This window comes from Melozone crissalis, unplaced genomic scaffold, assembly GCF_028551555.1.
Source record: "Melozone crissalis strain CALT ecotype California unplaced genomic scaffold, PUWL_Pcris_2 ptg000074l_1, whole genome shotgun sequence".
NCBI lineage: Eukaryota > Metazoa > Chordata > Aves > Passeriformes > Passerellidae > Melozone > Melozone crissalis.
In genome coordinates this window covers 3,518,194-3,540,785 of record NW_026535851.1, presented here as the reverse complement: position 1 = coordinate 3,540,785, position 22,592 = coordinate 3,518,194, and the positions used below count along the sequence as shown (strand labels likewise).

Genomic DNA, 22,592 nt, shown 5'->3' with positions numbered 1-22,592 from the left:
CCCGGGGACGGGGTTTTCTCAGTTTGTCATCTCTTTTAGAGTGGCAAGGGGTCTCATTGTTTGATATTGTTTTAGTTTTATTGTTTAATAAACAGGTTTTTTTCCACCTTTCTCCAAGGAGGTATTTTTTTTCCTCCCGGACCAGTTGGGGGAGGGGCCAATTGGATCTGCTTTTCCCACCGGAGCTCCTCTGGGGGATTCTTCCCCAAATTTGCTCTAAACCTGGACCAACTGACATCTTACTCTTAACCATACTAAAACCACCAGCTCTATACTGGGAGAATACGGCATGTGGTAGATGGAGAAGCTGCCTGTTTACCTGGTGCGGAGGCAGAGCTGTGAGAGGCAGTGCCAATATTCCAGAGATATGGGCCTAATCAAACAGACCCAGCCAAGTACAATACTTCCATACTGAGCAATGACTGAAATCAAAGACATCTGTTTTTTTGCAGGTTGTTATCCTGACATCTGTCTTGACCTGCATGGGTTATAACACACAGATTTAGTTTCACCTGATTCCCTCTAGACAGGCATGGCTGAGTAGGGAACCACTGGTCAACTAAAGGGAAAGAAGCAAAGGCACAGGCAGACAGGCATTGATCTTCCTATTTGCACCCGGGATATCATTGGCCTTCTTGGCCAAAAGGACACACTGCCTGCTCACAGATCAGTTTGTCATCTTACTCAGGCTTGGTAGCTCCAAATGTTCATTTAACATCCTGGCTTTTTTTTTTACATTACCTTTGTAGAGTTAAAAATTGACAGTAAGCGAAACAATTTCATGGAACACACATGGAGTCACAATATTAGCATTTAACAGAGGTGTTAATTCCAAACAAACAACTGTTACTTAGACATGCAAGGAGACAAAAAATGAAGAAATTATCCTACTCTTTCGACATACGCCCCAACGTTTCTGATTGTTGAAAGTACTGATGAAAGAGCTTACTCCTAGCTTTTTTTCATAAGGAAGATCTGTTCTTCATCACTGCCTTGATTTGCTTCAATTTACTTGTCAGGATTTTTCTAGAAGCTACAGCTTTCGGCTAGCTCTGTTTCAGTCTAAACCAGCTTCTCTTAAAAACTGGCAATGCATTTTAGGCCATGAGAGAAAAATGGATTATCTCTTTCTACAGCTTTTCTTCTGCTGTACTGATTCAATCCCTCCTTAGGAAAAAGCTCTACACCGAACCTTTGGGTTCTGAGCATATCCAGGGCCTAAGCAGAAAGGCTTCAGAGAATGCTGAAGATACTGTGGAACCGCAGGAGGATCTCAGGGAATATCTATGTGTATCTCCTCAGGCTCCTGCAAATCTTGATATAACACTGAAGCCCAACTGCAAGCAGTTAAAATAATTATTATTTTTTCTTTTTCTACATTTTATGCTCTTAAATATCCATTTTAATGTAAAAGAAAAGGATCATTCAACAAGAAGTGATGTTTGATACTAAGAAAGCTTAGTAGGAAACCTAAGTATGTCCTAGCCCTGAATTAAGAGACTGGTGTTCTTTTGTTTTCAAGTGCATGTGTAGGTCACACTACTTGTGATAAGCTTGGAGGCGCATTCTGTTTGGATCCTCTGGATGTCTCAGGGCCACTCCATATCGCAGCAGCAGCTCAATATAAGATGGCCAAAATGATTCATTAATTGTTATATAAGGTTCATGTGGTGTGGTCATTGATTTGTTTATCAGCATCTGGAAGACCAAAAGGATAAGATTTAGGAAATTAACAAAACAGCTAGATTTTTTCTCCTTTAACCAAATTTTAGCAAATTACTGTGATGTAGGCAATATAAGATATAAAGGACTATACAGAAGAAATATGAGACCTGTACAAAGTAGAAGTAAAGCAAAGGACTTCCAATTAGCTACATAACATCTTTTTTGACATAAAAATTAGAACCAGAATCCTTTTTTATTCCAGAATAAATGTAGATTAAATGCTGTATCTAGATACAGAATTAGTTAATGGAGTTAAAAACAAAATCAGTTTTGTCATTTTGTTTCAGTTCACGAAGATCATATTCATGCCCTCACGATATTGCTCATGGGGAGTACTGCACACATTACAGATTAAATAATCTTACCCATCCCATGGTGCTCTTTCTATTTAACCTAGATATTTAATCTTTCTTCTCAGAGCTTTTAAATGTTATACTGTCCCAATTTCATTAAGTACAAAATATATTTTGCCCTTTAGTGCTAAAGTCAAATTCAATTCATATATTTTTGCATCCAGTGCTGCTAATAAAAGACCCAAATGAATGACTACTCTTCTTTTTCAGAACATTCTGAAGAATAATTGTTCCAGTTAATATATTTTGTACTTCCAATTATGAGAATTTACTCCAAATGCATTATTCTAGACAAATTTTTACTTGTTTTTTTCTGACATCTGATACTCCAAAATAGCTTTCATGGCTGTAACTTATGTGTACCTCAGAAAACATTTTTCACATTTAACATTAAGGTCTTGGGTCGGCTGTTGATATTCTCTGCCCCGAGATGCGTAGGATGTCTCTGCTTCAGCCCGTGCAACTGAAGAATGAGTCTGGACTCTTCACTTTTCAGTCTTGAGGTTGTTTATTAATTCTTATCTATAAAATTTTCTTTCTGCCCAGCCGAGATCTGCTCAGCAAGGCAGTCAAAGGCACTCTGACCACCCCCGAGGCGGTGTTGTCTTTTTATACTACAAACTACGTATAACATATTTACACTTAATTCCCAATACCTATCACCTATGTTAGACAGTGCACTTCTACTCTAAACCAATCCCAAAGTGCCAACATCACTGCAGAAAATGGAGAACAAGAAGAAGAAAGAAGAACAAGACACGTCCTGATTCCTCCATCTTGTCCCTATAACCCCTATACCAAAAATCCTAAAATCTACATTTTCACCCTGTGCATATTTTATTATTACACTATTCAAACCTGTGTGACTTTCACGTCCTCATACAAAGCTGGTAACTTGCTCAAAGGGTCAAAATTAAATCCCCAGGTGTTCTGGGCAGCATGCCAGGGTCTCCGAGCCCCCTGACGGGGTCCTCGGCAACTCTGGACATCCAGAGGGATGTACTGAGTTCCAACAAACAGGGACTTGAAGCTAGAACAACATGACTCAACAAAGAAAAACCTTTCGGAATACAAAGATAAGGGACATTGACACTTTAGGTCAGGATGTTGAAATTCAAAATGAGTCTGAATTTTTCAAATAGTGTGTTCTTCCTTCTTCCAAACAGAAGTCAGATATTACATGAATATGTCCCCATTTTTAGGAGATTAACAATATTAGAAAAATATGAAGGGAAATTTTAAAGCATTAGAAGAACTTCAAAATTCTTTTTCCATAAGGGCTGTGGCAACTCTGAATTCTGATGTGTTTTCAAGCTCTGCCTAATTTGGCATTAAAAGGTATGCTGAGATTTTTGAAGCATGTAAAATGATTTTGATGATGTAAGCCCAAAGCCTGGGCTTTAAACTGTAGTACATAGTGATTAGATAATAGCATCTTAATACCAGCAAGTTTTTATACATCACATTTTGCATCAAGAAAAAAAATTTTTCCCAGGGACATCTTACATATAGAACTCAGAACTGTCTAAGGAGGGGGAACAGAAAATTTCACTTCATATGCTACATTTAAGACAAGAAGAAAAATTATGCTTTGCAATTCACATTCATAAACTGCACTGTAATTAAAAAATTGCACTAAGCAATGCTTCTATACTTATAAAATCAATCAGAAATGCATTAATCGGATTAACTGATTTCCTTGTATGAGTTAATAATCCAGTTAATGCACAAGACTATTGGTCCGAGGCTACATATTTAGTCCTTCTGTTAATGTATATTTCAGAAATATTTTTCTTGAAACAGTATAAAATAGAGCATGAAATGGACCTTTTTTTTTTGTTAAACACAGTATTTGTCTCTCCCAACATGATCCACTAAGGCACATAAAACGTCTTTGAACCAAATATAGTAAAATCAAGAAATAAGAGATAGCCATTCTCCAGCCTAAACTGAACCAGTTAATTATTGCCACACCTCTTGTAATAATGTGGGGTTTACATTGATAGGAATTAAAATAGAAAACTGACCTAGATTCACAGAATGGTTTGGGTTGGAACGTACTTTAAGATCATCTCATTCCAAGCACCTGCCATGGGCAGGTGCACCTTGCACTAGATCAGATTGCTCCAAGCCCCATCCAACCTGGCATTGATCACTGCCAGGGATGGAGTATTCACAGCTTCTCTGGACAGCCTGTTCCACTGCCTCACCACCCTCACAGTAAAGAATTTATTCTTGAAAGCTAATCTAAATATCTATTCTTGTAATTCAAAACTATTCCCCCATGCAAAAAGTTGCTCTGCATCTTTTTATAAGTCCCCTTTTAGAACCAGAAGGCCACAATGAGGTCTCCCTGCACTCTTCTTGTAGAGACAACATTCTTAATCATTCTAGATTAACTGTCTTAACTAAATACCACATACTGTTAGTTATATTAGTAATAAACACTTTATCATCATCACCATCATCACCATCACTACATCTGAATATTTAAAAATTCCTCAAATCTCTACATAGTGAAAACATCTTACCTCTAAAATGTCTTTCAATGCTATCAGTTCTACAGCTGGCTCTGCTGAAGAGTTCTGGAAAGATAAACATCCCCCAGCCAAACTAACAAAACCCCAAACCAGTTAAGAAAAATTTTAATTGACAAAGTAAAATAATTACACAATTATTTGATTGCATAGTACACAAAAGATGAAAACTTTTAGTTAGATTTAAATCTACCAGTTCAAAATCCTACACTTCAAATGTAACATTTTTTGAATTATCAAGAGAGATTTATCTAAAGTGATCATAATGTTTTCATCTGTGTTTACATTTAAATAAAACCAAGTACATCAAATTTATAATGTAGTACAGAATTTGTTCTGTGAAGAAATTTGTTGGAGGAAAAAACATTTTTCATGAGCTTTAAATAAATGTTTATAATAGAAATTTGACACAACTCAAGACTTAATTTCATAGTGCCTCAATATTTTTTTCATAATTTGACAATGAATACTTACTTGCTTTGAATTCAACTAAAACATTTATCTTATCAAGGCTGAGAAATAGAATAATTAAAAATTTTGGTGGAATAAAAGGCAATGATAAAATATCACTAAAAGATTACTTCTTTTCCTTTGTAGCAAGCAAATCAAGCCATTCGTCTATAGAGATTCCTTTGGCAGCAATGTCAATGGATCTGCTTGTACTGTTGCACAGTAAACCTGATTCTTTAATTTTCCAGTTTTATTATTTTCCCCCACGCACTTCAGTTTCAACAAAATAAAGGAGATAATATTCCACTGGCTTTCTCAGCATTGCTGTTGAATGCATGAATTTAAGACCTATGATATTACCAGCTGTGCAGCACCTTATACAAACTTCACTTCTGGAACAGAGGAAGAATACAAGCAAGAAAGAAGATTATTCTGAAAGGCAAGTTCTGGATCCTTTTTCCCAGTCACAGTTTGTAATAGTCTCACCTGCAGACGGTCAGAAGTTTCAGTTTCCAGGGAGAGCCTGCTCCATGGAAGCTCTGCAAATCCTGGTGCTATGACCCAATAACATCTATCTATATGCCCTTATCTCAATATTTGGCTGAGGAAATAAAATCGGCATTACCTATCAGCAAAAAGTTCCTTAGAGCAAACATGAAACTTCACAACCTTTGCTGATATATTTCCCTGGTCAAAATTACAACTAATACAATTAAGGACCGCTAATCACCTAATGCTTATAAAGTCGTTAAGCAGGATGCTCAGCATTTCATTATTTAGCCTGAAAGGCACCTTCTTCACCCTTCCTATCAGACAGATTTGCATAAAGAATATTCCTCAGCCTCTGATTTTTTGTATTATTATCTTGAAAAAAATAAAGTAGATTTTTATCCTAGATTTAAAATGCAAGATCATCGTTACTGCAGTCACTGCCTATATTAAAGGTGTTGGGCCATGGCAATGGAAGCCAGCATGAGCTGTTATGATGCAGTCTTCACTCCCATTCCCACTCCCAATCCCACATGCATGTCGCCAGGTGAAAGGAGGGTGGAACCAGACCAGTGAGGCTTGGAGCAGTTCAAACTATACTGCAGCCATGTCCTACAGACATCAACCCTGCACATTTGCCCTCACACAGAACCACTGTGAACACAACATGCTTCCACAAAGTGAAGCAAAATTGCTGATGTGCAGAGTTTGGTGCTGCTAGACTGCTGAACCAAGCTGATAGGAGAAGTGAATAATGTGTTCTCATGAACCAACATAACAGCTAATTTCATTGCTAATTCATTTCAGTGATTACAATTTGTATTTCTTACACCCAATAAATGTAGGCAAAAATGGCTTGCTGTCCTGCCTTCCCAGTCAATTACTTAGATGTAGATTAAGAGGTACCTGTAGTTAAGCCAAGTGATCCAAGTGAGTCAAAAGGTATAGAAAAGCTATGAATTCACAAAGAGTGAAAAGAAAGAAAAAGACTGTCAGAAAACAGACTCTGTTTAAGAGTTCAGAAAATGTATAAATAAAATTTAAGCTAAGATAAAACCTTGTGTTGAAATTAACCAAAGTAGTTTTTTTGTTTAAGTAAAGTGATAGGTAACAGCCAACATGGCTTCACTATAGACCATTTACACCCAACAAATTTAGCGGCCTTCTACAAGAGTTACAGTATTTGTGGAAAAGGAAGAACAACTGATGGCATCTACCTGGACTTTTGCAAATCATTTGACACTGTCCCACATGCAACTGTTTCTAAAACGGAGAGACTTAGACCAAAATATGTCACATTTACTAACAACAGGAAAGGAAAGCATTGGTATGAAGAAAAACTAAGATTCAACAAAATAAGATATTTGAATAATACTTTGAAAATGAACACCGTGTCTTGAGAAATCCACAGGTATTTTTATATGCAAAATATGTGCTTATGTGCAAAACATTTTTTTAAATTAAAATATCAGGATTCATTAGCTGCAAATTACAGACAGAAAAAGACAAGGGTGTACTTTGTTGCTTTGGTGATGGGTGTGAGCTAGTAGTTTTGTTTATAATATTGTTTCTTAGCAGGTTGTAAAAAAGATGAATCCAAGTGAAAACAAACATAGACAATGGTTATTACTAGGATAAGCTAGAGAATTGAAAAATATTATCTTGCAGGAGAACATAAAGGTGTTGCTAGTTCAATTAGCAAAACAAAGAAAGAGAGGATATGAGATTGCTGCTGTAAATATATCAGGAGGAATAAACACAAGAGAAACAGTAGTAAAAAAATTATTTGTTCTAAAATGGAGCTCAATGATAATATTGAAGAAATTTTTATATTATGTAGTTACCTGAAATAACAGGGAACTGGATTAAAGAAATAATTTCAACTTCTGTAATGTTAAGTGTTTCTGAAATCAAAATAAAATCCTGCCTTTTTTCATAGCTTTTTTTAATCTATCAAATACTAATGGTAATCATTTTATTTCTACTGCACACTTTGAATTTATTATGCAAAATACTCCCTGGCTGCCTATTCTCCCTGAGGTTTTACAATAATTTTTGACCCAGTTTGCCTGAACAAAATCTGATGGTTAACATTCCAAACTACTCTGTAATTATAAACACTTTTCCTTATTGTTCCAAAAAACATTGTTAGACAATTAAAATTTGCTTTGCCAAGGAAAACAGGAATCTACTTGCCCAGTCAAGTAGAAAAAAAAAAGAGTCAATTTGGACTGAACCTCACACCATTTCCAAATGTGGCATAGCTTGCAGTTCAGTAAGAAATACAATATATTGCTATGCATCTCATTGGGTAAGGGATATATGCATTAAAAAAAGAAAATACCCATCTGGAAACAGCCTTAAATAATATAAAACAACCTGAAAAATATAAATTAAACCTAGAGGATCAGCTGTAAAAATTATGCTTATTTCAAATACAACTGCAGGTTCAATGCTAGTGACTTCAAACAGGTACTGCATCTAATTAAATATAAACTCAACATTTCAAATTTAATAGTTAAAGAAAAGTCTTACCTTTTTTTAATATTTTCACCTTCCTCTAGAGGGGGAAAATGTTTATCCAGGAATTCAGCCAAAGCACTCCAGAGTTCTTTCTTATAGGTCTGTAATTTCAGTACTTTATTTTTCAGCCCATTGAGTTCTCTAGTTTTCAAACTAACAGTAAAAACACAGCAACAAAACAAGGGATCAAATAAAGTAACTAAAAAGTCCCTCCTAAGTAAAAAACACCCTTATTATCTATTGTTAGAAATTCATAATCTTTAATCAAAGGATATAGTAGCATTACTTTCATGTTTCAAATCTGGATTACTGAGCAATTATTTGATCCATTAAATAAAACAAAGAATAAATTTTAAGAGTTTGCTTGCTCATTTGCTCCTGTTGATATTTAAATTCTTGAATTTGTAACTCAAAAATGTAGAAATACCTTTTTGTGGAAGGATGTTCAACTTCGGTATTTGCCTCTTCTTCCATTTTATTAAGAGTCTCTAGCATCTGTTTCTGTTCCTCATTCCACTGCTGCTCTCTTTGAAACATGAAAGGTAGGAAACGGCACAACAGATAAATAGTTTCCCTGGGCAGTCAAAAAAAGAAGAAAACTCACAGCATTCCAAAGTTAAATTACTGTATTACCTTTTCAGATCTTCTTCCAGTTGTTTATTCTTTGACTGAACTGTTGACAGCACCATTTCAAGATCATTTTTTACTTTCTGCAACTATAAAAGAATAGAAATTAAACTGTTTGCAGGTAGCCCAGACTGTAGTATTTGTTCTATGTAAGGCTACATTTGTAAATCTGATAAAAGGGAAGAAAATCATCTGCAATTCCTTAGTAAACATTAAAATCCAGTTTAAAATGCAGGAGCTATTGAAAACTTCACTGTGACCAGTTGCTCATTAGTGTCTTCTTGAAGCTCACAGAGCTTAACAAAATACTTAATTTTACCTGAAGTACACACATGAACTGCTCAGCGGATGAATGGCTGAGGAGAAAATGTCTACAGCACCAGGGCTCTATTGTCTAAACTATTGCAGTTGCTGGCAAGAATGAATCCATGCTACTTGCACCACATAAAATGTACAGAAAATGAAGATGCATCAAAGAAAGACTAACTGCATCCATTAATTAAATGATCCTCAGTGCTATGACATATCTGGGACAGGAAATACAGAGAAATAAAACTACTACAGTCAGAAGCTATAGGCATTGCTGAATCTAGGGAACAGTGGACTCTCAGTGGGCTGGGTCTTCCATTATAGAAATCACAGAATAGGTAAGGTTGTGTTGAGGAACACATTCAGTGCAGGTGGCTCAGTGTGCAGCTGCAGCAGAGCTGCAGGTTGAGCTCTGGGCTGAGCTCTGGCAAGAGCCCCAGGCAAGAGGCCGTGAACTGCCAACTCTGTAGAGCAGGGGGCCTGGGGGCCTGCGGCCCTGCCAGGGGAGGGGAGATTGAGACATGGCAGAAACTGATGACATCTGGATTTTTCTGTGTTTACACTGTGAGGGCATAAAGCCTTTTGGCTTTGAGGGTATAAAATTCCTTTTTTCTGGGTCCTTCCTCAGAGGCACCCAGCTCAAGCTGTTATTCTGTTATTATGCCATGATTAAATTATTTTAGGGATCAGGATGTGTGAACCTAGGGGAAGAAGGAAACCTAGGATTGAGCTGGTAAGGACACCTGATCTGTGTGAGTGTGGGTAGCTGTGAATGGGCTTAGTAACTGACACCACGGCTCCTGGATTGTTGGATGGGGAAGTTTCCTTAACCATTGTGACAGGCCACAGTGGGTCATGTGGACCAACCTCCCTGGTCAGGCAGGGGTCATCCAAGAGCACATGGCACAGGTTGCATCCAGACAGTTCTTGACAAACTCCAGCAAGGGAGACTACACAATCTCTCTGGGCAATCTGTTCCAGTGCACAGTAAAGAAGCTCTTCCTTGTGTTCTTGTGCATCCCATGGCCTCTTGTCCTACTGCTTGGCATCAATGAGAAGAGCCTGGCTCCATTCTCTTCAGACACTTGTATAAATTTATGAGATCCCCTGTTAGAGCACTATGGTCTTGTACAAAATAATGTTTCTTATATAAGCCTATGATTTGGATGTATTTTTTCTGCTTCCATACAAAATAAGAGCACCTAGGAATTTAGCTCAAAGAAATATACATTCTGAAAATATGCTACAGAAACAAATATGCTTGATATATATAACATCTGGAAAAAACCCTGTAATCCTCAAATATCAGATCAACATGCCAATCAAAGTGTGTAACCTAACAACTTTTTGATAGTGACTCTTAACAGCAGTCAGATTTGGGCCCCTCACTTTAGGAGGGACGTTGAGTTGCTTGAGCGTGTCCAGAGGAGGGCAACAAGGCTGGTAAGGGGCTTGGAGCACAAGCCATATGAAGAACGATTGAGGGAGCTGGGGTTGTTTAGCCTGGAGAAAAGGAGACTAAGGGGCGACCTCATCACTCTCTACAACTTCCTGAAGGGTGGCTGTGGTGAGTTGGGGGTCGGTCTCTTTCTCCGGGCAACAACAGATAGAACAAGAGGACACAGTCTCAAGCTGCGTCAAGGGAGATGCGAGTTAGAATTAAGAAGGAAGTATTTTACAGAAAGAGTGGTCAGATACTGGAATCATCTACCCAGTGAGGTGGTGGAGTCATCATCCCTCGAGGAGTTCAAAAAAAGACTGGATGTGGCACTTGTTGCCATGATCTAGTTGAATAGTTAGAACATGGGTTGGACTTGATGATCTTATAGGTCTCTTCCAGCCTTGAATTTCTGTGATTCTGTGATACTAGAAGGCATTAGACCCAGGAATATTCTCAAGTCACACAGCATTCCTATGTCCCATCAATATAGTATAATGTTACCCACAAGACATTATTGATTTGCTCTTTCTTCCAATGGAGGAACTCAACAAAATATTTGCAAATTATTGCCACAGAACTCAATGTCTAAGATAATTGACTCTTCCATGTAACACATAATATTGCATCATTTTCTATTAAGTATGAAATGCAATGTATTATAACATTTTGTTTAAAAAAGCAAACACTAATATCTTAAAGGCAGGTGTCTTTTCAGTGGTACAAAGTGATAGCACAAGGAGCAAGAGGCCCAAACTCAAACACAGGAATTTCCCTCTGAAAATTAGGAAAAACTGCTTTACTGGAGGGTGACTGAGCACTGGAACAAGCTGCCCAGAGAGGCTGTGGAGTGTCCTTCTTTGAAGATATTCAAAAGCCACCTCGACACAATCCTGTGAGACACTTAGGGGCAGGGTTTAGTGGTGGATTTGGATGGTTGGACTCGATCATCTTAGAGGCCTTTTCCAATCTAAACTATCCTATGATTCTATCTCCAGAGGTCCCTTCTAACTCCAGCCATTCTGTGACAGATTAGCAATTAAAATTCAGCCACAGATCAACTTGAAAACACAATTCTGAGTGGATCTTCTTGCCCTTGAGCAATGTTAACTGAAAGTACTCTTGAAAAGTACAGTGTGTAGGCTTCAGGCCTAGAAATGGATGCTGCTGCACAATGTTACAGATGATGGTTAAGTCTTTGCAAGGCATGGTCATCAGTCAAGATTTCTGTCTCCTGGTAGCATCCAGCACAATGGGACTCCAATCCTAAGTGAGGCCTTGGAGCATTAATGTAGCAGGGATGTCGACTGTCACATCATTTTCATTGCACACAGATAAGTTTGTTGAGCTACTGTGATTAGATGGTGTGTCCAGAGGCAAAATACTGTTTATTGTGCACTACTCAGTGACTTGTGCAGTAAGTCAGTTTAAAACCTCACTCATTACAACTAGGAAATTTTACTAGTTATACTAGAGGGGGAAAAAAGCATTAGAACAACATAAATGGCTGAAGGAAAATACACAGCATTTTAGCAGTCCACCCTAGGAACAGTCATGGGAAAATGCAGCAATTGCATGTATTGGTTTTTTTCCCAACACAATTTTATTAGATTTACCTCTTTTTTTCCCAATTCTAACAGTACATCTGGATTGGTAGAAATTACTGAAAAATAAAATGAATTGTTTATTTTTTCCATTGGATGATAAAGATTTATTTATACTGACAAGCAGCTTGGCTAGAGAGAAATTTGTGCAGCTTCTGAAAAACAGTTTGGCTCTCAGTAGCAGTTTAACCACATGCTGTGGTGTCCTGCCAGGCTAACCTACTATCACTAATCAGCAAATTAAATTAGACTGAAAAAAGTGCAGTGTTAATGCTTGTATGTTATTTTTATACCTGAACTGGCTGCAAATACATTGGTGAGGGTGTATAATGAATAAACAGCATATGTCTATACATTTCAAGACAATCAAGCCTGATTTTTTCAGCAGAAGGCATTCCATCAACATTACCAATGTGGGCAATCAAATTCTTCCAGTCCTCCAATTCCTTGTTAAATAGCCTCCTAGATGCTTGATCAGGACTATAGAACCTAGTTTTAATAACTTCAGAAGCATGTCACCATCCTTACTCTTCACAAAAACAGTAGGGAGATGAATGACCCAGCAAGGCCAATACCCTAACTCAAAACGCTGAGCAACAGCAATACCTAAGTGAAACCAAAGTACAATTCAAGAAGATGAAAATTTTTCTCCAGAATGCTTCTACAAAATGCAGTGATTTATGACTCATGCATTTTCAGAAAAAAGTTAAATTCTTGTTTTTTACAGCATTCAACAGACTCCAGTCAATTCTCAGATCCATGTCAACTTGCAGCTTGTGCATAAACATGTGACTTTTTTGAACTATTTCAATACATTCAATACAATGAATGATGTTTCATTCTCAACAGGAGAAATGAAAGCTATTCTAACAGATAAATATCTTTATAGGTAGACTTTTTGGTGCAAGTTTGGGCTTGAAATCTCTAATCTTACAAATAATTACTTAAATAAAAATTCCTTAATCACAAAGGAAATCCTTAACCCTCTCATGACAGCAATAAACATCTCCTAAATACACACAGTCCATTTAATAAATTCAGAAAAGTACTTTCTTTGGTAATGTTATAGTACTTACCTGAAAAATTTTAAGGAGCTTAAGATTAGTAGTTTTAAAAGCACTGTTTGTTCTGAGATGAAAATCAGAAAAACTACTGAAGCATCAAAAAATGCATTAAATTAAATTCTTCAATAAAACTCCTTTCAGTTCCAAAAAAATTGGAAAATTGCTGTTTCTAAATCTTGACACAAAATTTAAGTACTCTGCTCTCACTTAAGCTTAAGAGCTGCAGGAGACAGTGGTCTGTGCTTTATTAGAGTAAGATTTCTTTATTTACATGAATATACTACCTACATGTGATAAAATTAATTGGTGAGCTTTTATTCACATTCACTAGTATATTTGAAAAAAACCCATCCAATTCTTCCTCCTGCCACTTCCTGCTGACATCATCTTTATAAGCCTTCCCTTACCAAATATTACCAATTTTTACAACTGTCTCATAACGCTTCTTTATTTCAAGATACCTAATCCTGAGTTCATGCTTGCCATTCACTGTTCATATTGTGCGAGTATCAGAATAGAAGGCCCTGTGTTCCTGGGAAAGAAATCACTAGCCATAATTTAGTGAAGGAACAATGCAGATCTAAAACACTGGGACAACACACTTATGCCAGCTGCTGCTGTAAATTCACTGCTTGCTCAATCCACAATCAATTAAATATTTTTCAGTTTTGTTGAATCACTGCACTTGCAAAAAATCAAATGTCAGAGAGAATTGCCTAGTGATACACAGTACAATTACTAAGAAAAATACTACCAGATGCTAGGAATGTCAAAGCAACTACTATGCACATGTTTATACGGAAACTCATATTAAGACAAAACAAAAAGGTATTTGGCAGAATACTGCTATTTTGCAAAGAAAAACAGAATTTATGCAGAGACCACAACTGTTTGAAATGGTTTAAAATATGGTTGCTTTCACTTCCTGATTTTGCAAAGGTAAAAGTTAAATTTTATTTTTATAAGCCAAAAGCTTTTTTAGAAGTTTTAATTCAGCTGATTTAGCAGATCTAGAGCTACATAAATAATACCAGAAATCGAGAAAGAAAAAGACACTAAAGCAAAAGCTTTGCAAAAATAAAATTTGCATCGTGAATTCAAGTCTGTTTGCCAATATTGTGCTCAAAAAAATGTAGAACTGCCAAGCTATAACCTCTGAAAATAAGGTTTAAGACTGAAATGCTGACAGGTCCTCATTTACAGGAAATGAACTGGCCACTACTAAAAGCTAAAACCAAAGTTACAAGACGGCCTGACATTCATGCTCTATTAGTAAATTGTATTAAATCAGTATTTCTGCTATTTTTATTTAGATATAATCACATAATGTTTGCAATTAAGTAATTCCTCCTTCAAAACAAATAGTAGGTAGAAAGAAGCCAAGACAGAGAAGTAAGCAAAGGGGACTCCTCATTTCCATACAAGCACCATAACTCTATTCAAATTCTTAGCAGGATTTTTTTCTTCCACTGGAAAGGGAGCCAAAAAAGGCAGAGATTTGGTTGTAAAGTATTAATTATAGACAATTCTCTATTAAAAAATTAGGATTTCCAATAAGAAATATTATCATCTGGGAAGAAGTAAGAATGGTTGAACAAAGCAAGTCAGCAAGCCAAAAAAATAGGCCAAGGATATTTTTAAGCCAATAGCTTGAAGTTTAATATACATATTTTAGTACAGAAATCTAACAGCCTCAGGTATTTTACCCAGATAAAAACTAAGTTCTTTCAATTAATTTGCTTTAAGCCAGCAACTTATTCATGAACAGCAGCCAGGAACCAGTATGTTCCAAATTCATTCAATGACATGCCTTTGGTCTACATACCTCAGTAGCACTGGAGGCTGACAGTTCTTGGAGTGAGGCTTACAACACTGAACTATGAATTTATTCTAATACAACAACAGTATCTCTTTATACAAAAAAAAAATTGTAGCTTCTCTTATTTAGTGATGAGATGCAGCAAATACATAGACTTTGAAAAAAAGTTGGAGAACTGCTTCTGATGTTCATCTGAAAAGGCATTTCCATTTGGCTAAATGACAAAACATTGGAAATCACCACATGCTGTCTATAACACATTCCTATAATTTTGCAAATATTATAAAACCAAGCCTTTACTGGCATAAAAATATTCAATTGAGTCAATATATTAATTTAAAGATTAACTAGAAGTTTTACTGGATTGACAGGTGCTAACAGGTCCTTGACAGGAGACATAACCATGAGTACTACCAGAATATTAATGACAGTGTAGTGTGAACTGTTTTAGGAATGTCCATATGGGACATCTGGAAACAAAGATTACTTTAGTCACACTTAGATCTTGAATGCTTTTATTTCCAGCGTCTGGCCACATCAGCCTTGCAAGAGGGTAAAATTTATCAGCAGTGGTGCTTATGTACAAAGAGAACTTTGAAGAACTGAGGAATTGATACCTTTTGACTGATAATGCCTAACAAATATAAGAATTACCACTAGTCTCAGTGGTTTGTGCTTCTCAGAATCAGTAAGTGTTCTGGATTCCTGCATTTTTTAAAAATTCTAGTTGCTCTTACCACTTTATCTTGACTTGAAATCTCCAATCCCTGCTAATTCAAAATAGGTATTTCACTACAGTGTAAAGGGCTTAGCACTAAAGGTCTATTTTAAAGTTTCAACTGTCACATCATAATACTACACACCTTTAATCAGAAAAACAATCAGAAGATGTATGGTTAATGTATCAGCTTCTTAAGACAAAATTATTTGCCAAAATATTTGTGTTCTAAAAACAAAATACAAATAAAAGATAGAGAAAAAACAATCACTCAGAAAAGAATATGAAGGAGGGTAACAGGATAATTAACTTTTTTTATTTGGTTAGGAGATCTGCTAATAGTTGTTTTTCCATTTAATTGACCGATGAATTGTGATATGAATCATGCATTTATTTGTCCAGAATCATAGGATTAAGTTATAGTGGAATTCACTTTTAATTTCAAGTTGACTTAGAACTGAAGTGCAAAAATAATGAAGAAATGAAACATACATGCTACTTTTTAAAGTAGCATTATTTTAATTTTTAAGTAGTTACGGAATGAAAATACAATCAGCAGACATTCAATATACTCATGGCCTAGATGAAAGAAACTTTGCAGAAGGTTATACAAACATTCTTTACAAGGAAACAGTTACTCACCTTCAGGATTTCTTGCTTGCCACTGACGAAAATCTACTGTTAAAGCTTTCCATCGCAGCATTAACAAGGAAAGCTGTGTAACAAGAAAAGAAGGATCTCTTGAAGTGTGTTGAGTTGCATTGGCATAAAATGAGGTGGAACAGGATAGAAATCGAATTGTTAAGTTAATACAGCAGAAAACAAAAGAGCATCTATTACAATAGAACACTAGTTTCTTCAAAATATTTTACAGTAATTCACAGGGATCATGGAATGTTTCTATTATTTTTTCAAAAGGGGGAAATGAGGAGGAGTCAGAATTGGCAGAGTTGTGAAGGCCCTTCAGAGGAAGGTTCATACAGGTAAAGAAATACTTTCTAATGTCATTTCTGATCCACCCTTTGCATATCTTTGAACCATTCCTCTTCGGTCCCGCGCCGGGGCGGCGCGGCTCGGTTCCTGCAGCGGCGGCGCGCCCGTGCCGAGTTCGGAGTAGCACAGCACCGCAAGCGCCATGAGCTGTGGCTGCTGTTTTGCGCTCAGAGGCGTAGTGAAAAAGTGCACCGTACATCACCCGCCATGGTTTGCTTAGCTTCTTGGCAGTTTTATCACTCTCTAAAGCAGCCTCCCACAATAAATCACCGAATTCACGGCATCCCGTTAAGTCGTAAACCTTACGGAAAATCCCTTTATCATAGCCGTAAGTCCAAAGTCCTTTTAATTCCTTTTGCCAATTCATCCCCTTAATTTGCCTTTTTTGCAAGAAAGTAATAAAAAGTTCTATGCGGCTTGCCTTTCCATACCTATGTAAATGAGCGCGCTCTGCAGCACCTGAAGGTCATCGGCCGCATGTACCAGCCAAGACTCGTCTTATACGGTCGCTTGGGGTGCGACACGTCTCGGCGGGCTTCGTCCGCTTTGTTTATGCGAAACCCGCTTGGTTTATTCGTGCTTACTGCCGTTCCGCAGCTGCTCCTCGGAACCTGGACAAGTCCTCATCTCCCGTGGTATGCCCGCATTCTCCACCATTTGTCGGAGATTGCGGGGAGAACGACCATCCTCTAATGCATCGAACTCCCCGTGGTGTTCGCAATCCCCGAAAGCGTTCGCTATCACGTCCAGGGGTCAACCATTTGTTGGAGAATGAGGGGAGAACGACCATTCTATAATGCATCGAACTCCAATTTTATTGATCAATCAATCACCTTAAATAACAGTGTTAACGAACTTCATGCATATTCTGTAATCCAATTTCATGATAGGCTAACAGAGAAATTTCTAACCACTCCCTTTGTTTTAGAATACCTACAACTGTTTATTAAAAACAGAACCAGAGTTCCCAAAACTTCTACATCTGTTCCCAGGATGCCAGGCCTTCCCAGAGACGGTATTCTGCTTGTTATGGGAAGACAGTCTGAGAACTTTATTGTTTATAAAGTGATGCCTGAGAGAGTCTAATTGTTTATACAAATCAGAAGGCTGAGAACTGTTAGAAACTGCTTTACTTTTCCCTCTTACTTTTCTCTCAATTGTATGTCTCATGGCCTTTTTCTTTAAGCCATTCTTGAACTAAACTCTCCACACATTCCCACACATAATATCACTGGATATCAGGGAGAAGATATCAGCATCTCCATCTCCACTTCCCTGAGGAAGATGTAGAATGTAATCAGAAAAAAACCCTCAGCTCCTTCTCTACAAAGTAGAGAAGCCCAAAGTCCTCAGCAGTTCCTCACAGGACATGCCTTCCAGCCTCTCACCAGCTTTGTTGCCCTCCTCTGGATGTACTCAAGGACCTTCACAACCTTCTTAAACTGTGGGGCACAGAACTGCACTGAGCACTGCAGGTGAGGCTGCACAGCCCTGAATACAGGGACAATCCCCTCTCCTGTGGCTGGCAGTGCCACGCTCCAGGCTCCTGGGATACTGTGTGCCCTCTGGGCTGCCAGGGCACGCTGTGGGCTCTGTCCTCTCTCCTGTGGCTGGCAGTGCCCCGCTCCAGGCTCCCGGGATGCCGTGTGCCCTCCGGGCTGCCAGGGCACGCTGTGGGCTCGCCCTGAGCCGCTGTCAGCCAGCGCCCTCAGAGCCCTTCCTGCAGGGCTGCCCAACAGCCACTCCTCTCCCGCTGGCTTGCTGATATTAGATGTCATGCCATTGAGGATTGCCCAATGTTCTAAGCTAGCTCCATCCCTCTGCAAGGCCTCTGGTCCCTCCAGAGTGCCAACCATCGTCCAGTTTGGAGTCATCAGCCAGTGTGCTCACGGTGCATTCCAATCCTTCATCCAGGTCACTGATAAACACATGGAACAGAGCTGAGTTGCACCCTGAGGAACACCGCTGGTGGCTGGTCACCAGCCAGATACAGCCCCAGTCACTGCACCCCACTGAGCTCTATGCTTCAGACAGGTCTTTACCCAGCACACTGCGAACCTGCTCATCCTACAGCTGCACAGTCCCCAAGGATACTGTAAGGGATAGCACAACAATGACATTTAACAAGAAGAAATTACATATGCACTGATTAGGAAAAAGTCCAAACAAGTATTAAGTTACACCCCCTTCTCCTCCCATTTTGCTGCCTATGTTAGTCATTTATCGGTTGCATTTTTCAAACTTAGTAAGAGAAAATCTGTCCTGATTTTGATTCCTGAGGCTTCAGTTATATTTCCTCTCCCCTGTCCAGATGAAGAGGGGAGTGATGAACAGCTAAGCTGGCCAGATAGGATTAAACCCGCCACAGGGAACTGGCAGGTGAAGTGGTAAAGCCACTATCCATCACATTTGAAAAGTCATGGCAGTCTGGTGAAGATCCCACCAACTGGAAAAGGAGACACACAACCCATATTATTAAGAAGACAAAAACAAAAATGTGTAAACTACAGATTGATCAGTCTCGCCTCTGTGCCCAGCAAGACCAAGGAGCATATCCTCCTTGAAATTATGCTAAGGCATGTGGAAAATTAAGAGGCAATTGTTGTTAAGCAACATGAATTTAAGGGCAAATCACGCCTGACAAATTGGGTGGCTTCCTATAACAGGATTAGGGCATTGGTGCATAAGGTAAGAGCGACTGATGTCATCTATTTGGGAGCTGTGCAAAGCATTTGACACTGTTTGGAACAACATGCTTGTCACTAAACTCTTGAGACACAGATGTGACAGACTGCTCATTGGGTAAGGAATTGGCTGGATGGTGACACTCAGGTACAGTCAACAGTTCAGCATTCAGGTGAAGATCCACGATGAGGGGGCATTGCATAGGCCATGTTTCTGAGACAGGCACTATGTAACATCTTTGTCAGGGACATGGACAGGGGCATCAAGGGCACCCTCAGCAAGTCACTGACAGCACCAGGCTGTGTGGGACAACTGACACACTGCCGGGAAGGGATGGCATCCAGAGGGACCTGGACAGGCTTGAGAGCTGTACTAGTATGAAACTTATGAAGTTTAACAAGACCAAGCACAAGGTTCTATGCCTGGGTCAGGGCAACCAACCCCCAGTATCAATACAGGCTGAGTGAGAGCAGCCCTGCGAAGAAAGATCTGGGAATCTTGGTGGATGAGAAGTTCGACATATGCACTTGCAGTCCAGAAAGCCAATCATAACCCTGCATCAAATACAGCATGGCCAGCAGGTAGGTCAAGGAAGGGGATTCTGCCCCTCCACTCTGCTCTGGTGAGACCCCACCTTGAGTGCTGCCTCCAGCTCTGGGGTCCCCAACATAAGAAGGATGTGAACTTGCTCAAGTAAGTCTGGAGGAGAACCACAAAGATGATTGGAGGGCTGGAATACCTCTCCTATAAAGACGGGTGAGGGGAGTTGAGTTTGTTCAGCCTGGAGAAGGCTCCAGGGAAACACTACAGGACCTTGCAGTACCTGAATGGGGCCTAAAAGAAAGAAGAGAGACTGTTTACAAGTGCATGTAGTGATAGGGCATGGGGAAATGGCCTTAAGATGATAGAGGGCAGGTTTAGATTAGATACTGGGAAGAAATTCTTTATTGTGTAAGCACAGAGACACTGGAACTGGTTGCCCAGAGAAGCTGCAGATGCCCCATCCCTAAGAGGGTTCCAGGCCAGGCTGGAAGGGGCTTAAAGCAACCTAATTTAGTTGAAGGTGTCTCTGCCTATGCCTGGATTAGAACTGGATGATCTTTAAGGGCTTTTCTAAGGCAGGCCATTCTCTGATTCTACGGTCTTAGCAGAAAATTGAGTATTTTTAAAAACCCACTGTCTTACCTTGGCATCTGATGGTAGCAGTGTCTCTGTTCCTAGAAGCATTAGCTTGCTCTGACACTTGGTAGAAACAAAAAGAAATAAAACGCAAAGAAAGTTTTTTACTCTTCTCTTTTGTAAGAACAAAATGCAATTCTTAGAAATTTAAACACAACTTTTAAAATATAGAAATAAATGAATTTTAACTTGGATCCTTCCACATCCCCTATACCCTAACCCAGAAGAGCAAATTAAGAAGTTTTGAAATCACAGCACAGAAAAGTAACCCTTAATTAACTCTGAAGGAGAGAAGTAGCAGCTAAAGAAAGATGTATTCTTTGAGTAAAAAGGCAAGTTATGAGGGAAAAGTTCATATGGGGAAAGGCATTGAACGGATGAAGAACATGAGAAACTGAGAAGAGAGTCATGGACAAGGCTGAACAGTATTCCCTAAGAACTGACAGAAGTTTATCTTTTCTGGGAATCCAGAAAATAAAAATAACCACCCCTAAACTGTTATTTGTTAACATATTGTGCTTTGTACAAGAGAGAAGTTCTAACCGTGACAATGTAACTGTGAGTTTGCAAGGGAGTAAGCATAGGGAGACATCAAAGTCCTCCTCTGCCTCTCTCTCATCCTATTCTCTCTCTCTCCTCTAAGATCCAAAGGACGTGTGAAATGGAATCCCATCTTTTGTGAGGCTAAAGAGAGAAGGGTCTCTGTATGCTGGTACTACCACAACACAAATAAATTCTTTCATTTTCCATAATTTTAATATACAGTCCCACACTAAATAAATAGTAACATCAGCACATTGACTTTACAAAGCATTCTGCACCCCTCCAAGCACTTCTACATTTGACCTTTCTGAAGATACTATTTCCTTTTTTTTTTCTGTTTGTTTGTTTCTGATTTTTTGCTTGTGTGGGTTTTTTGGTTGGTTGCTTGGTTTGGTTTTATCAGAGTGGTTTCTTTGGAGAGGGTGGGGCAAGAATGTGGTGAATAAAATAATTCTGAAAAAGCACTATAATAAACCTTGTCTATCATTGATATTTGCATACCTCTTCAATCTGCTTCCAAATACTCTCACATTCATCCAAGAGTTCTTCCTTGGCTTTGAGAGGACCAGCTGTGTTGCTGATTTCTGATGAACATTCAGCCTATTAACAAGCAAAGAGAACATGTTATCATGTAGATCTACAATAACTGATTACTTAATCATCCTTGCCATTTCAGATCAACTATGCAACAGAAAAAACTCCCTTAATCCAAAGCTTTTAGCTAACTCCTGCATAGTTTTAGAAAGCACCCAGCCATTAAGTAAAATCTGCTAACTATATAACTAAGTAGAGTCAGTGTCTAAGAAGAGACTAATAATTTAATTTCAAAATTGAATGACAAAATCCTAAATGTTCATAACTGCTTTGATTATTTGCAATGGCTTCTTTATTTTCCAACAACTTTATTATAGAAACAATAAGGGAGTCTCACATCTACAAAGCCACGCTCTACCTCCATTTATCTGCAATATTTATTATGTATTTTATATATATGTTTCTTTTTAAGCACTTACTTCTGTTCTGTCAATAAAAATGGTAATCTATTTCTCTTTCATTTGAGTTCAGAATATTTTTGATTAACAAATTAAGCACCCTCAAAGTTACTAGAAAAACAAACAAAAGAACCTGAAAGAACATACAGACAACCAAGGAAAGAGAGCACCTGGGGAGCCAAAATAAAAATCAATCCAAGTTAAATTAAAAACTTTAAGAAATTGTTGGGTCAGAAAGAAACAGCTGGAATTAATTTATGAATTTGTATGTTTCTCACTTAAGAGATACCTGAATGACAGCAGCAATTAACAGGGGAAAAATAAGAAGGAGTAAAATTTTTTTCCCAGGGAAAACAATCAACAGGCTAGATATACCAGATGCAGGAGGCCTTTAAAAATACCTTAATGGGTCACTAGACCCACCAAACACATAGAGGTTAAACAGAAACGTTAAAAATAGATAATGATCTAGAGAAGAATTACACTTTTCTGTGGGGGCCTGAATATATATATTGTTATAACAGCAATAAGAATACAAGAACTG

General features: G+C 38.3%; 1 protein-coding gene across 1 annotated transcript; it reads right to left on the bottom strand.

Moving 5' to 3' along the window:
- Positions 1–1,380: 1,380 nt before the first annotated feature.
- Positions 1,381–21,639, bottom strand: LOC128946094 (centromere protein K-like). The gene is made up of 9 exons (XM_054289999.1): positions 21,558–21,639; positions 20,520–20,576; positions 16,299–16,371; positions 12,068–12,114; positions 8,711–8,793; positions 8,505–8,603; positions 8,090–8,230; positions 4,610–4,691; positions 1,381–1,698 (listed from the first exon to the last, which is right to left on the bottom strand). The coding sequence occupies exons 2-9, from the start codon at positions 20,559–20,561 to the stop codon at positions 1,540–1,542; spliced, it is 726 nt and encodes a 241-aa protein (XP_054145974.1). The 5' UTR covers positions 20,562–20,576; positions 21,558–21,639; the 3' UTR covers positions 1,381–1,539.
- Positions 21,640–22,592: the final 953 nt, after the last annotated feature.

Bases quoted from the DNA above. Each gene is read 5' to 3' on its own strand.
- LOC128946094 (XM_054289999.1), bottom strand. From the start codon at position 20,561: ATGCTTCTAGGAACAGAGACACTGCTACCATCAGATGCCAAG. The intron at 16,372-20,519 runs GTAAGACAGTGG...CTTGTTACACAG, and splicing joins TGCTACCATCAGATGCCAAG to CTTTCCTTGTTAATGCTGCG. The intron at 12,115-16,298 runs GTGAGTAACTGT...TTTATTTTTCAG, and splicing joins GCAAGCAAGAAATCCTGAAG to TAATTTCTACCAATCCAGAT.